We start from the raw sequence: 13,073 nt of genomic DNA, 5'->3' as shown, positions 1-13,073 counted from the left end.
TTACAGCCCTATGTATGAATATGTGACATTCGCAATTCATATACTAGTATCTCTTTTGTATCAGCTGTTTTGGTTATTAGTTATTAGATTTAATTTTATTGTGTGTGCTTTAATTCTGTACATAACCTACAAATTCTGAATGAATTGCATATCATGACTTCTGTAAATAACTTACAAAAAAAATTGCCCAGCTTTCAACTGAGGAAAAACTAACAATTAAGGCTTACAAGGAGGGTGTCTGAAGTGTAAATTTCAGATTTCAAAAATGTTTGTGCAGATCGTTAGGGGGGGGGGGGTCATAGAATAAAGACCAGCACAACAAATTTCGGCGGAATCCTACATTTGGGTGGGGCAGTGCCCCTTTTCGATTTTCGGCTTTCGTAGTAAAAATCGGCCTTTTGATTTGAAAATTGACTTATTGTTGTCGACAATCGTTATCATTCGTCTTCATTTGCGTAAAGATACTACAATTGTGGGTCAGGGATCCCTCTGTGTGTGGTGGGTCCGCCTCACAAATGTAATACATGTTCCCTCTTCATTTTGACAAGCTGGATTCAAATATGTCATTAAAAGTTCTTTGTGGAGCCCATGTGCGGCACAGGGCTCTACCTAGTTTCTGGGATGCTGAAGCATAAGTTCAAAGAGAACTGAAGGTCTTGAAATAGAAGTTTAGCAAAATCAGTGCTTACTGTATGGATTGAGTCCAAAAGAGATTTCATGCCTGTACATGACATGGATGTTCGGAAATGGGCAACTGAAAAAGCGAAAGAAATTAATCTTGAAAACTTTAAGGGTCCCAAAAGTTGATGCACCCGTTTTAAACGGAAACATAATATTGTGTGCCGAGAAATAACAAAATTCGTGTCGCGAACAGACGTTGACACTTCAGAACAAATTGAAACTTCGGCCATATCTTTCCACCTAGAAGTCAGGGATACGTTCCGGAATTCGATATAGACAATACTTACAATTCCAATCAAAGTGTTTTTGCAATGGAACTGCACTATAATCGTATGTTAAGCATACAAGGTCGGAAAAAAGTAGAAGCTTCTGCACAATCCAAAAATGCCTTATCTCATACCTATACAATAATACCCCTTATGTCTGCAAATGGAAAATTTGTTGGGCCATTATAGATTGTATTCCCAGAACCAACAGGAAAATTTGGAGCACAGGTCAAGAAAACTTTATTCCAGCCCCCAAATGTTAAGGCTTCTGCATCAAAATCTGGGAAGATGGGTAAGCAGCATTTGGAGTGGATCCGTAACCTTTTAGTTTCCAACATAGGGGACAAAAGTGTCTTGCTTGTAGATTCATGATCATCTTTTAACGAGAAAGAGACGCAGCAACCCATTCCGGACGAAAAAATGCTATGTAAACAGATTCCACCGGGAGCAACTTGGGCTGTACAACCACTGGATATTTGGGGCTTTAGAATATGGAAGAATTTTGTACGGAAAATGAGAGATTCCGTAATTTTACACCAAATTGATATACAAGTTCACAAGGTAACAACATTATAAAATTGCAATCGCTAGTTTATGAACAACTATCATCGCCAAGGTACCATGATGTGTTCAAATATAGTTGGTATAAATCCGGATGTGTAGATGCGAGGCCGCCAGAATTTGTTAATCCAGTGAGTTTCTCATTTTCCTTAAACGACGCCATCATATGCGATGAGTGCGAAGATATAACACTCCTGAAATGTAGTTGGTGCTGCAAAAGTCTTTCCGCGGAACACTTTTTCAAGCAGTTTCATTTCTGTAAAACATACAATACATAAAGTAAGCACGAATTCTGCCAAACTTCAGCCCTTCAGTTCTATTTCAAGCCCTTCAGTGGTCTTTCAACTTGTGATTCGGTATCTCAGAAACTAGGCAGAGACCTGTGCCGCACATGTGCTCCTCAAAAAACTTTTAATGACATATTTGAATTCAGCTCGTCAAAATGAAGGAGCAACATGTATCACATTTGTGAGGGGGGCCCAAGTGGCGGATCTAGCCCGGGGCCAGGGGGAAGCTCCCAGTTTTTTTAGTGACAAAAATAATTGAAGCTATTATTTATATCTTCTTGAAAGTTTATAGTAAACTCATGATATAGTATCATAGCCTGGGGTAGGCCTCCCCCAGTTTTTACCTTCTAGATCCGCCACTGGGGACCCCCCACACAAGGATCCTCGGCCCACAATTGAAGTATCTTTACGCAAATGAAGACGAATGATAACGATTGTCGACAACAATGAATCGATTTTCAAATCAAAAGGTCGAATTTTACTACGAAAGCCGAAAATCGAAAACGGGCACTGCCCCACCCAAATATGGGGTTCCGCCGAAAGTTGTTGTGCCGATCTTTATTCCATGAGCCTCCCTAACGATCTGCATAAACATTTTTGAAATCTGAGATTCACACTTCGGACACCCTCCTTATTAGACAAAACAAGCAAAGTGCAATTTAGGAGAGTGTTCGAAAAAAAAAAAACGGTTTAAGTTTACAGGACACCTTATGACAGTAATGTTGTATGCACTAGGTACATTTCCACAATTTATTTGAAATTTTCCTAGATAAATTGTGAATAAAGCGTGTTCAATGTACATTTTTTTTAAATAACATTAATATCTGCTACGAACTCTCTTCAGTCTACACTGAAGAGGAATTCGGATCACTGTCAGGGACTGAGTTTGCTAGAATGAATTGTTCACAAAAATCTAGAAAAAATATTTAGTGAATCTACAAAGCTTCTGCAATTAATATTAACTGTACCTATGGCGTCAGTAAAAGAAAAAAAGTTCTTTTTCACATCAAAAAGAATTGACACTTTCAAGAAATTGAATGTCCTAAGAAAGGTTATCACCATTGGTTATACTTTCCATCGAAAAAGACCTGACAATAAGAATACTAGAGTTCAACAGTATGTATTAGGCAGATTTGTTCCAATCAAAGAGAGAAGAATGAACTTACTAATTAAATAAGGTGATTAATCGGATTAAATGTTCTGCATTTTTTATTTTTTAAAAACAGATTTTTATTTAATTTAATGTCACATAGCATTTACATCTAAAGTTATGCTGATTAGTCAATGAGTCCACTTTATATCTTCTGTCTCCGATCGTTCGTACTGCAACACCCGAAACCACAAAGCACCGGCCGCCACTGATAATTAGGGTTGCTATATGTGCGTATTTTGTACAGACTGTTTTTATTTTGGGGTCCTTGTCCGTGTCCGTATCGTACAAAATATGAAGTAGGAAAATGTCCGTATTTGACAATTTTTGTAGCTGCACAAAAATTTCCCAATAGGTAATCGCTAAAATCTCGGGGGGAAGGAGTTGTGTTTTCATCATATGACTTATATTTTTATTACTATTAATAAAGTAGTTTTTTTAAAAGTGTCTCATTTTTCCATTCCAGGGTCCTTTTGGTTAGATTTAATATGCGTAATTTAATGGAATGATTTATTATATTTAAATTAATGAAAAAAAATATAAAACATGTTAGTTTCCAAAAGTGTTTTAATATTACAGTAAACAATTGTGTGATAACGTAAAGAAAATGTGATTTTTAGGTAGGAAATTTCAAAATATTTGTTCTGTATTTCAGCATTGTATTTTTAATAGGTGACGGGGACCGCGGTGGCTCTGTCATAGAGCATTTACCTCTGTAGCATGGGGTACTTGGTTCGATCCCAACTCGCGCCAAGTGAACCTTGTGATGGACAAACACCGTGTGCGTTGGTTATCCCGGGGTTCTCCCGTTTCCTCCCACTTTCTTCATTCCACCATTTCATTCATTTCTCATAATTGCCATCTCCTTTAGCCTCGCCGGCATAAGCGTGGGACGTAAAACTTAAAGACTTCATTTCATTTCTTATCTCTTCTTTGATAGGTCATCCTTTTAAAGCTTCTCCGTATTTTGGATCAAAAAATTATGGCAACCCTATGCATAAGTAGAGAACTCAGCCTGCATAACACAATATTTTACATCTTTATAAACTGACGAAAGTCTAGAACCAAATATTTTTTGTCGCAATCGAATGTGTTCGGATCGGTGTATGGGCCTTTTTTTCTTGGAATACAGATCGTCTATCTTAATTGCCTATAACTTGGGAAACAATATCCTAGACAATATAATATTTTACAAGCTACGGTTACGTTGCGGGCCAGTGTTTAAAACCATGCCAAATTTGTGTCTGATCGGATGATTTAGATATGAATGGAGACTCACTTCTTTCTAGATAACGCGTCGTGCCGTAGAGTTCGATTGTTCGATTTCGTCGTGAGCTCATGTGGTTGGGATTCGACGTTATGCTGTGGGTACACGTCTCTGATAACGTCGCTGCAGAAAGGAATGCTAAACTTAAATCTATTCCTATCTAAAATGTATATGAGATTTTGTTTTCGAAATTATGATACATTAACATTCGGCCCTTAAGTCGGGAACCGTAAGATTCACAATACAAAATTTTATAATCTTTTATTTTAAGTGAAGTTTTACCATCATGCCAAGTTAGATCCCGAACGGATGAGTTTGGTGTATAGGTTTTCGCTTCCGAAAATATAACGCGAAATTCTACCACAAATAACGCAGAAACCGCAAGCCTCGGCAACATATTTCATACTCTTATATCACTGGGCAAGATCTGCTATCATGGCAAATGTGATCCCAATCGAATCACTTATACATACATTATATACTTTTCTAGTTTTGGAAATATCACGCCGATTTCAAACACTTATATCACGGAAATCGTAAGCCTGCACAATGTGATTTTCATACACTTACAGAACAGGTCATGCTCTAACACCAAATCAACTCTGATCCCGATCGCATGAATTGGGCTGAACTCCTATGACATAAAAAAATATTGACTACTCAGTGAAAATCAAATAATGGACAAAGAGATGGCTATTTATTTTATTTATTTCGTTATTAATATGGGATTACTGATGTTCCCGATTATCCAAAAATGCAGGAAAGAGGGATCAATATAGTTTCCATGTTTGTTTTTCGGTGTATCTAACTTTTGGAAAATCTGAATCTTTTATAACGTGAACTCAAGACTAAAAGGTTTCCTAGAGCTTTATGGAACAGTCGAAACTACATTTGAAACATTTCTGCCCGTTAGACGTGAAATTTTCCTTAGGTAATATCTACTAATTCTCTCTCCTCTATACAATCTTTACCGGTTCAAATAGTTATTGTTTTCTAGCATTGGCCGCTGAACCAAAATAGATCTTGTAACATGCTAGTAAACTATTGGTTAAGTACTTTATAACAAGCAAACTTCAATTGTGCTCACTTGTCATATCTCCCTCCAAAGAGCATAGACATAAATCTGCGTGTTTTAGTTATTTCATTACACACACCAGTGATAATCTATCTACATTTTACATCAGTAGAACTTATATTGTTCTTGATCGTGATTTATAATAATGGTTTCACATTTAGTTTTTCCAATGATTACAGAAGATGAAGACAGGTCTAATAACGAAGTAATATAGAACTTCCACCACACTCATTAGGCTAGCACCTATGAAGAAACCAAATACTCCACCAATGGACACTGAAAAAAATATAAAAAGAAATTATATATATATATATATATATATATATATATATATATATATATATGGACAGTTGTTCAGTGTAATACAAGCGTAATATTAATATCTAGATAGTTTATTTATATACATCTAAAACTAGTACCGCTTTCTGGGAAATAGTTTTTGTATAACAAAACTCTGAGGATTATCCTGACTGTGCGACTAGTGTATTATACCATATATCCAAATAATTTCAAAGTTTGTTTATCATTATATGAGTAGAAGTAATGTAACAATGAGGTATCAGTTTCATTTCATTTCATTTTATTTATCCTCCATTCTCTACAAACTTGGAAATAATTTTCCGATAGTACATGGGATTCGTGATGGTTAATTGGAGCAGTACATATATTAGACACATTTGTTAAACATAATTCATACATTTATACGTTATAGTAATTTGAAATATCATTATACCATAACTACAGCATACCTTATATATAAATGGACTTGTTACTTTGTTACTACTATTTACATTGTGACTGCTTAATTGATTATATTCATCTATTGTATAGAAGCAATAGGTATTCTTCTAATTTTCTTTTGAATGCAACATTAGATTTGATTATTTTTAATTTGTTTGGTAAGTTATTGTATAGCATAATACTTGCATAGTTTACTCCCTTTTCGTACATTGTTGTTCTATGGTTTGGTGGATGAAAATTAGTCTTATTTCTTGTTTTATAACCATGCACGTCACCGTTTGTTGTGTACTCATTTATATTGGATCTTACAAATTCTATTAACCAATATATATATACAAACATGGTAAAGGTAGTGTAGCTAGTTCTTTAAAATATTTCCTACAGGACTCTCGGCGTCCTACACCAACTAGGACTCCTACAACTCGTTTTTGAAGAACAAAAATATCTGTACTTTTTACAGTATTTCCCCAAAATATCAATCCATATCTTAATATCGATTCAAATGAGCAGTAATATAATATGTTTGTTGTATTTCGTTTTATAGTATTTTTAATGGTTTGTACGGCGAAACACATTTTTCTTAACCTATTCGTATTTTTCCCCGCAATTCAGTATAATCCTAACACGATAAACTTGTTAATAATACTTCTATCTTATTCATTTAGGTTTCCATTACATTTTGATTCTTGTGTACTTTCGTGAGTACATACAATCATTATTACCTCTAAATTCAATAAATTATTCAAGAAGTATATACTGTTTGCAAATTACAAAAGCAACTGGATATTAGCTAACGTATGAGATATACAATGTACGATGGTAGAATATTTCTATCAAGCAATTCTTAAGGTTAATTCACACATAAAGTACCGTTCATATGCCGTGTTCCGTCCGTACTGTGGTTCACAAAGTTTATTTTCAGACTTTTACATTAAAAATTGATTGAGTTGTCTTTTTTAATTCTCACATGACGTACCGTACCTGTGACGTTTCCTTGCCATACTCATACAGTATCACCTTGAAGGGAAACCACCTCGGCCGCGACTTGATAGCCGTGATGCTTCGGCCTTTTTCGCAGTACTCGAAGCAACCCGCAGTTGAGCCTTCTTTGTAGTTCATCTTGGGAAATGGTGTAGAAAACAGAAGCGGCACGGCATGTGCGAAGGTGGGAATGGTCGCGGTCGTGGTACGGAGGAGCATGGCAGAGGAATGAAATGGGTACGGCACCCTATTTGTGAATCAGCCTTTACTCTTCTTGTCTGTTTTGAACTAATATATTGTGAAATACTAAAGGCTATAGATTCCAGGAATATTATCGTTTTCTTAATCTTAGTTACTATTTATCATAAATCTCTTGCGATATCAGTAAGGAGTTTGTTTTACAAAAAGCTTCTTTATGTATTTACCACGTTCGTCTCAAAGACAAAAAATCTCCACAACTTCTGGTTGAACTATCATCAAGTTTAGTCAGAATTTAGAGGGTGGAAAGCTGGGAATCGAGTTTGTTTCTGCACGCAGAAATGGTACATTAACAATTTCTTACTATAACGTTGATCGCTGTACAGCAGAAATAGAAATAGACACAGAGATTCGGTTTTGTGCAAACAATTGAGCATCAAAAAATTACATTATGTCTGTAGTTTTAACTGTCTAGTAAAATCGGAAATGATTGGAATCTGCTACAACTTCAGATTTTAGTATTGATGTACACTCATGTCCAAAGTTATTGTTTAATGGCTATAAATATGTTGTTGTAGGAATATAATTTGATAACGAATTCTTCCGGTATTTATTATGTTAGTATGTGTATAATCGGCAAATACATGTACTGTATGTGGCAAATTTCATGTCAAAAGAGCAGCAAATAAGAACAATAAAACGTTCTTGCCTATTTAACAACATTTTGTTTTGCTCATTCTAATTTTCTTATTTATAATTCTTTTCCTATGAAATGTACCTCAAATATACATTTCCCGATTATACACTTAGTATCAGTATTAAAAGTACCCTGCAAAATCATTATCAAATTATACTCTTACAAGAAGACAGTTATACGACAATCATTTTGGAGATGAGTATACAAAGAGGAAAAAACAATAACAAATAGCGAGAAATAACTTGTTAGAATCAATTAAGCGTTCAAAGAATAGGCACAATCTTTCCTCTTAACCCACTATTCAAACCAGACGTGATACAAATCAACTACTTCCTTTTTTATCATTGATTGCCATAGAACAAAAGCCGTAATATATAGGAAGAAGTTGTTTTCTGTATGAATCGAGCGTCCCAAGAAAATATTCTCTCTCTTCTGTAATCAATCTATTAAAACTGCAAGTAGCAGGAATTAGCCATTTCCGGATTTAAAGTTGATCGTTATAGAGTGAGAACGATAATAGATAGGGGAGACAGTTATTTAGAGTCAAACAAATATTTCGGAAGTATATTCCATCTCTAATCTTTATACTAAAACTAGAAGTGACAGAAATCATCCACTTCCGGTTTTAACGTTCCTCTGTTATAACTAATATAAATCGTAATACGAGGGCGTGCTGGGAAGTCCTTAGCTTTGCCCTCTTCCCACTTCCGATATTTATAATGTTTTGATTTGAAAACTACATGTGTTTATATGTTTGTGACGAAATATTAAAACATTAGTTACGGAAAGGTTTTTTTTATTTTTTTTTTTAGATGAGTGCTTGAGATGAAAGAGCAGCCCAACAAGTTCATACGGTGTTGAGAGTCGAGCGGTGATGAAGTTCCTCTTTCTCCAGGGGAAATCTGCAAAGACGATCCATGGTGAGATGCAACAAACATTGGGGGTCCATGCACCTTGTTATGCCACGGTGAAGAACCGGGTTGTGAAAGATAGACAGGCCATTTTAGCACTGAAGATGACCCCCGCTCTGGGAGACCATCTTGATTGTGCCAGAAATCATTGAACAGGTTCATGAAATGATTCTCACAGACAGACGAATTTCTGCTAAAAGTATAACAGAGAACCTAGGTATATCCCGTGAACGCGTGGGTGTCATTATTCGCGATCATTTGCACATGAACAAACTTTCTGCCAAATGGGTGCCGAAATGTTTGCAAGCCGATCAAAAGCTTGCAAGAGTGCTTGCTTCCAAAGAGGTTTTGAGCCGTTTTGAGCAGGAAGAGACTAATTTTGTGGAACGTTTGGTCACGGAGGACGAAACATGGATCTATTTATATGATCCAGAGACAAAGGAACAATCAAAAGAGTGGCGTCACAGTTGTTCACCGAGGCCAAAAAGTTTCGTGTGCAAAAATCAAGTTCAAAGGTTCTTGGCAGTGTTTTTTGGGATAAGGTTGGGGTAATCTTTTTTGATTATCTAGAACAAGGTAACACCATAACCGGAGCTTACTATACATCATTACTGGAAAGGCTTCACTCTGAGCTGAAGCAAAAACGCCGTGGAAAGTTGTCCCAAAAAGTTGTCTACCTTCAAGACAACGCATCTCCTCACAAGAGCAATGTTGTGATGCAAAAATTGGCTAGCTTAGGGTTTGAAAACTTGCACCACCCACCATATTCACCTGACCTGGCCCCATAAGACTACCGCCTATTCCCAAATTTAAAGAAACACTTCAAGGGGCAAAAATTCGCCACCATTTCTGAAGCAATTACAGCAGTAAACTCATGGTTTGACACCCAACCAAAAGAGTTTTATTTAGAGGGCCTAAATAAATTGCAGGCCCGAAGCAAAAAATGCATCGAATTGAAGGGAGAGTATGTTGAATAAACCCATCAAAAAATTTAATGTTGTCTTATTTTTCTTAGTAAAGCTAAGAACTTATCAGCACCCCCTCGTATCTAGCGAGAAGCGGCTTTATTACGTGTCTCAAAAATATATTCCGTTTCTAAAACACTCCCTCTACTAAAAACGGAAGTGTCAGAAATTAACCATTTCCGGTTTCAACATTGATCTTATATAATAAAGACTGTAGCAGATAGCGAGATGCAGATTTCTGCAATCAATCATGCATCTCAAGAATATATTCTATTTCTACTCTGATATATCTAATGGAACCGGAAACGGCAGAAATCAACTACTTTTGGTTTTAACATTCATCACCATATAATATAAAAAGTAATACGTAGTACGTACTAGGAGAAATATAATTTCTGTTTAAGTGAATGAATAACAGTTTTACTCGCTGAAAGGAATTACAATATAGTTCTGCACTTCAAAAATCAACATACCTGCAATGTTTAACATTCCACGAAGGACTCTCAATCGCCTGTGTGTTGCTCCACGTATGAAGACAAATTTATGAATACCATATTCACCCAATTTCGTTACCTTGTCACTAAAAATAAAATATCAAATTTTAATACGTTTCTGTACAATTGCATTTAATAATTCTGGAAGATAATGCCACCAACTTCAATCAAATGAAATTGAACCTATCTGTTTGATGCACTTTAGATTGACGAAAACTAGTTAAATGACAATGAAAAACCAGCAGAATGAAAATATTAAAGAAACATGAGAATCCTATATATATAAGTCATATCTATCATTAAAGACATAACGGTGTTGTTTCTGAAAATATACATAATGTCTAAATGAACTCTCGTACCATAATAGCACCAGAAGCAATGTGTTTAAAGAATGAATAATTTTTAGCGACCTCGTTCGTACCCAGGTTAAATTTTTTATTACATAAAGAGTAGACAGAAATGGAGTACTTGAAAATTGCGAAATCTGTAGGCTCCATAAATATTCTTTTTTATAATAATGATGGTGATAGTAAACGTAAGATAAATTGAATAATTTTAATTACATGATTATATCCCTCGAAAATAAGAAAAAAATAATTTAGGTTTACGTGAAACCAATATAATTTGTAGTCTAACAAGACAACAGATTACCAGAAGTGAATGACTACGAGAACAATTGTTGAAATGAAAATATGGCCGGAAGGAGAAGAACCCATTTATACTATATTGTCCACTACAAATTCACATGGAACGGAATGTACAGTCCGCAGCAAAAAAACCTGTAACGACGAAGTCTTTTGCTCCAAAATAAGTATGCAGGGGAGGAAGCCGAGGTTTCTCCTGGCGTAATTCCTGCCATCTAGACGCTATGCTGATTCCCTGGGCTGTTAGGTGTAGTTTCACAATAAACTTACATGCTCATGTTGCAGGTTTTTTTTTGCTGCGGACTGTACCAGTAAAATCTCTCGTCCTATAGGTCATATGGTCATAGTTGAGGATAGTGTGAAGAAATAGATATAGTTTCTTATATAAACTAGAAACTGCTTTGTAGAAAAAAAGAAATACTTACATTTTGATTTTCTCGAAAACTGGGTTTTGATAGAATACCGGAAATGGTTCGACAATAAACGAAATCAGTTTTGGTACAAGATCGATTCGGTTTTTGGTATAAAACAACTGACTTTGATGTATGATAGAAAATGAGACCGGTTTTCATAACACCGTTCCGTTTTTTAGTTTTTAAGAACCGGTTTCGATTTTTCTACACCCGAAAATCGAAAATCCATATTTTGTGCCTACCACTAAGAAAGATACTTATATCATGAGGATAAGAAAGTATTGAATATTTTGCGCACGAGATGGTGTTAGTATCACAAATCTAGTATAGTCGTAGCCGGTCAGCTTTGATGTCATTTGAGAGCTGGCTTCTGTAGCTAGTGGATATACATATTATTTTTGAGATCTCATAATCAGGAGTAGTGTAATTCGCTGTGAATGTCAATGAATTTCCCGCAATACTGTGCTACTTTTTTTTCTTTTACAATTTTACTTCGATAAAGAAGCCAATTGTGCGCAGAATCGTTAAGAAATTTGTGCTATTTATGGTCTACTCACCGAGTAACGTTACAACTGTTGGAACTTTGTTTCATTATGTCCATGACCGTTACCTACGTAAATAAAGAAATCTGTTTCTGTCTAATAAAAACTAATAAATTATTATTGACAAAGCTCGACAAACTATCAAGAGCAAAAACATATAGTTTTCTGGATTTCTCTCGAAAACTACGCTTGAACATTATTTTGTTAAGTTAAATGTAATATGATTATTTATATACAGTAATATATCATCTGTTTACAATATTATAGCTAATACTTATTCATGATTGTATTGTATATCTCATTAAACACACAATGAGGCATGTTCTTCCTAGTATCCTTCATAAGGGTACTTCAGCATCAGTTCCATATTTAAAAACACTATACGTGAAGCGGTGTTATTCTGTTTTCACTGGCTAACATGCCGCTATTGGGATTTGTTGCGTTCCTGCAACATCTGACGTCGAGTATACTGCCTACTGCTGCCATGTGTCCTGCATACCACACAGACATATTTTTATAATTTTCTCTCCACTCAATTGCAAAAACCGATTAAGGTTTAATAAGTGTTGAAGTTATCTTAAAGAATTAATGTTAAGTTTGAAGAAAATTCGTTTTTTTATTATCTCCAAAAGTACGCATGAAGATTTAAACTAGTAATATATTTTTGTTGAGCTCAAGTATATGTATTGTTTGATATTTGTGTCAGTTTTGACTATTTTATTTCTACTATACGCTAATTACATAGTAAAATGTCCGTGCAATTATTTAATTAGCAGATTTTGCACTACTTACCTATTAGAAGACTTGGCCATAAAGTCCATTTGGAGACAAGATAGCTCACACTTGCAGTTCAGTCCATAGTCCTTTGGAGCATATGTATTAACTGGTTCAATTTGATCTGTAATAGAATTACCACAAGTAAAAGAAAATGGATAGTGAAATACTTGAGTGATTCATGAAGACACAGTATTACAATTAACCTTGCAGATAAAGGTTATGGATTATTATTTTCTTTCACAGTACAGTTTTTGCATAAATAGAACAAAATAGCCAAAATTTATTTTGTTTCTTTCTATTTTATGTTTATTACAAATGCTCTCTATGTTAATATGTATATTTAATTCATAGAAATATATCAAATGACACTGAAACACCAAAACATCAATGGTCAGATAATTAATGATGTTATTACTAAGTTTG

General features: G+C 35.1%; 1 protein-coding gene across 1 annotated transcript; it reads right to left on the bottom strand.

The window, feature by feature from the left end:
* Positions 1-5,172: 5,172 nt before the first annotated feature.
* LOC145665899 (sodium channel protein Nach-like) lies at positions 5,173-12,765 on the bottom strand. Its single transcript, XM_081733007.1, has 3 exons — positions 12,666-12,765; positions 10,254-10,360; positions 5,173-5,563 (listed from the first exon to the last, which is right to left on the bottom strand). Exons 1-3 carry the CDS (start codon positions 12,692-12,694, stop codon positions 5,445-5,447), a joined length of 255 nt encoding a protein of 84 aa, XP_081589133.1. The 5' UTR covers positions 12,695-12,765; the 3' UTR covers positions 5,173-5,444.
* Between the last annotated feature and the right edge of the window lie 308 nt (positions 12,766-13,073).

The sequence above is a fragment of the Thermobia domestica genome, chromosome 1 (genome assembly GCF_964235325.1).
Source record: "Thermobia domestica chromosome 1, izTheDome1.hap1.1, whole genome shotgun sequence".
NCBI lineage: Eukaryota > Metazoa > Arthropoda > Insecta > Zygentoma > Lepismatidae > Thermobia > Thermobia domestica.
The sequence above is the reverse complement of the archived record's forward strand: the minus strand, read 5'-3'. Positions and strand labels throughout refer to the sequence as shown.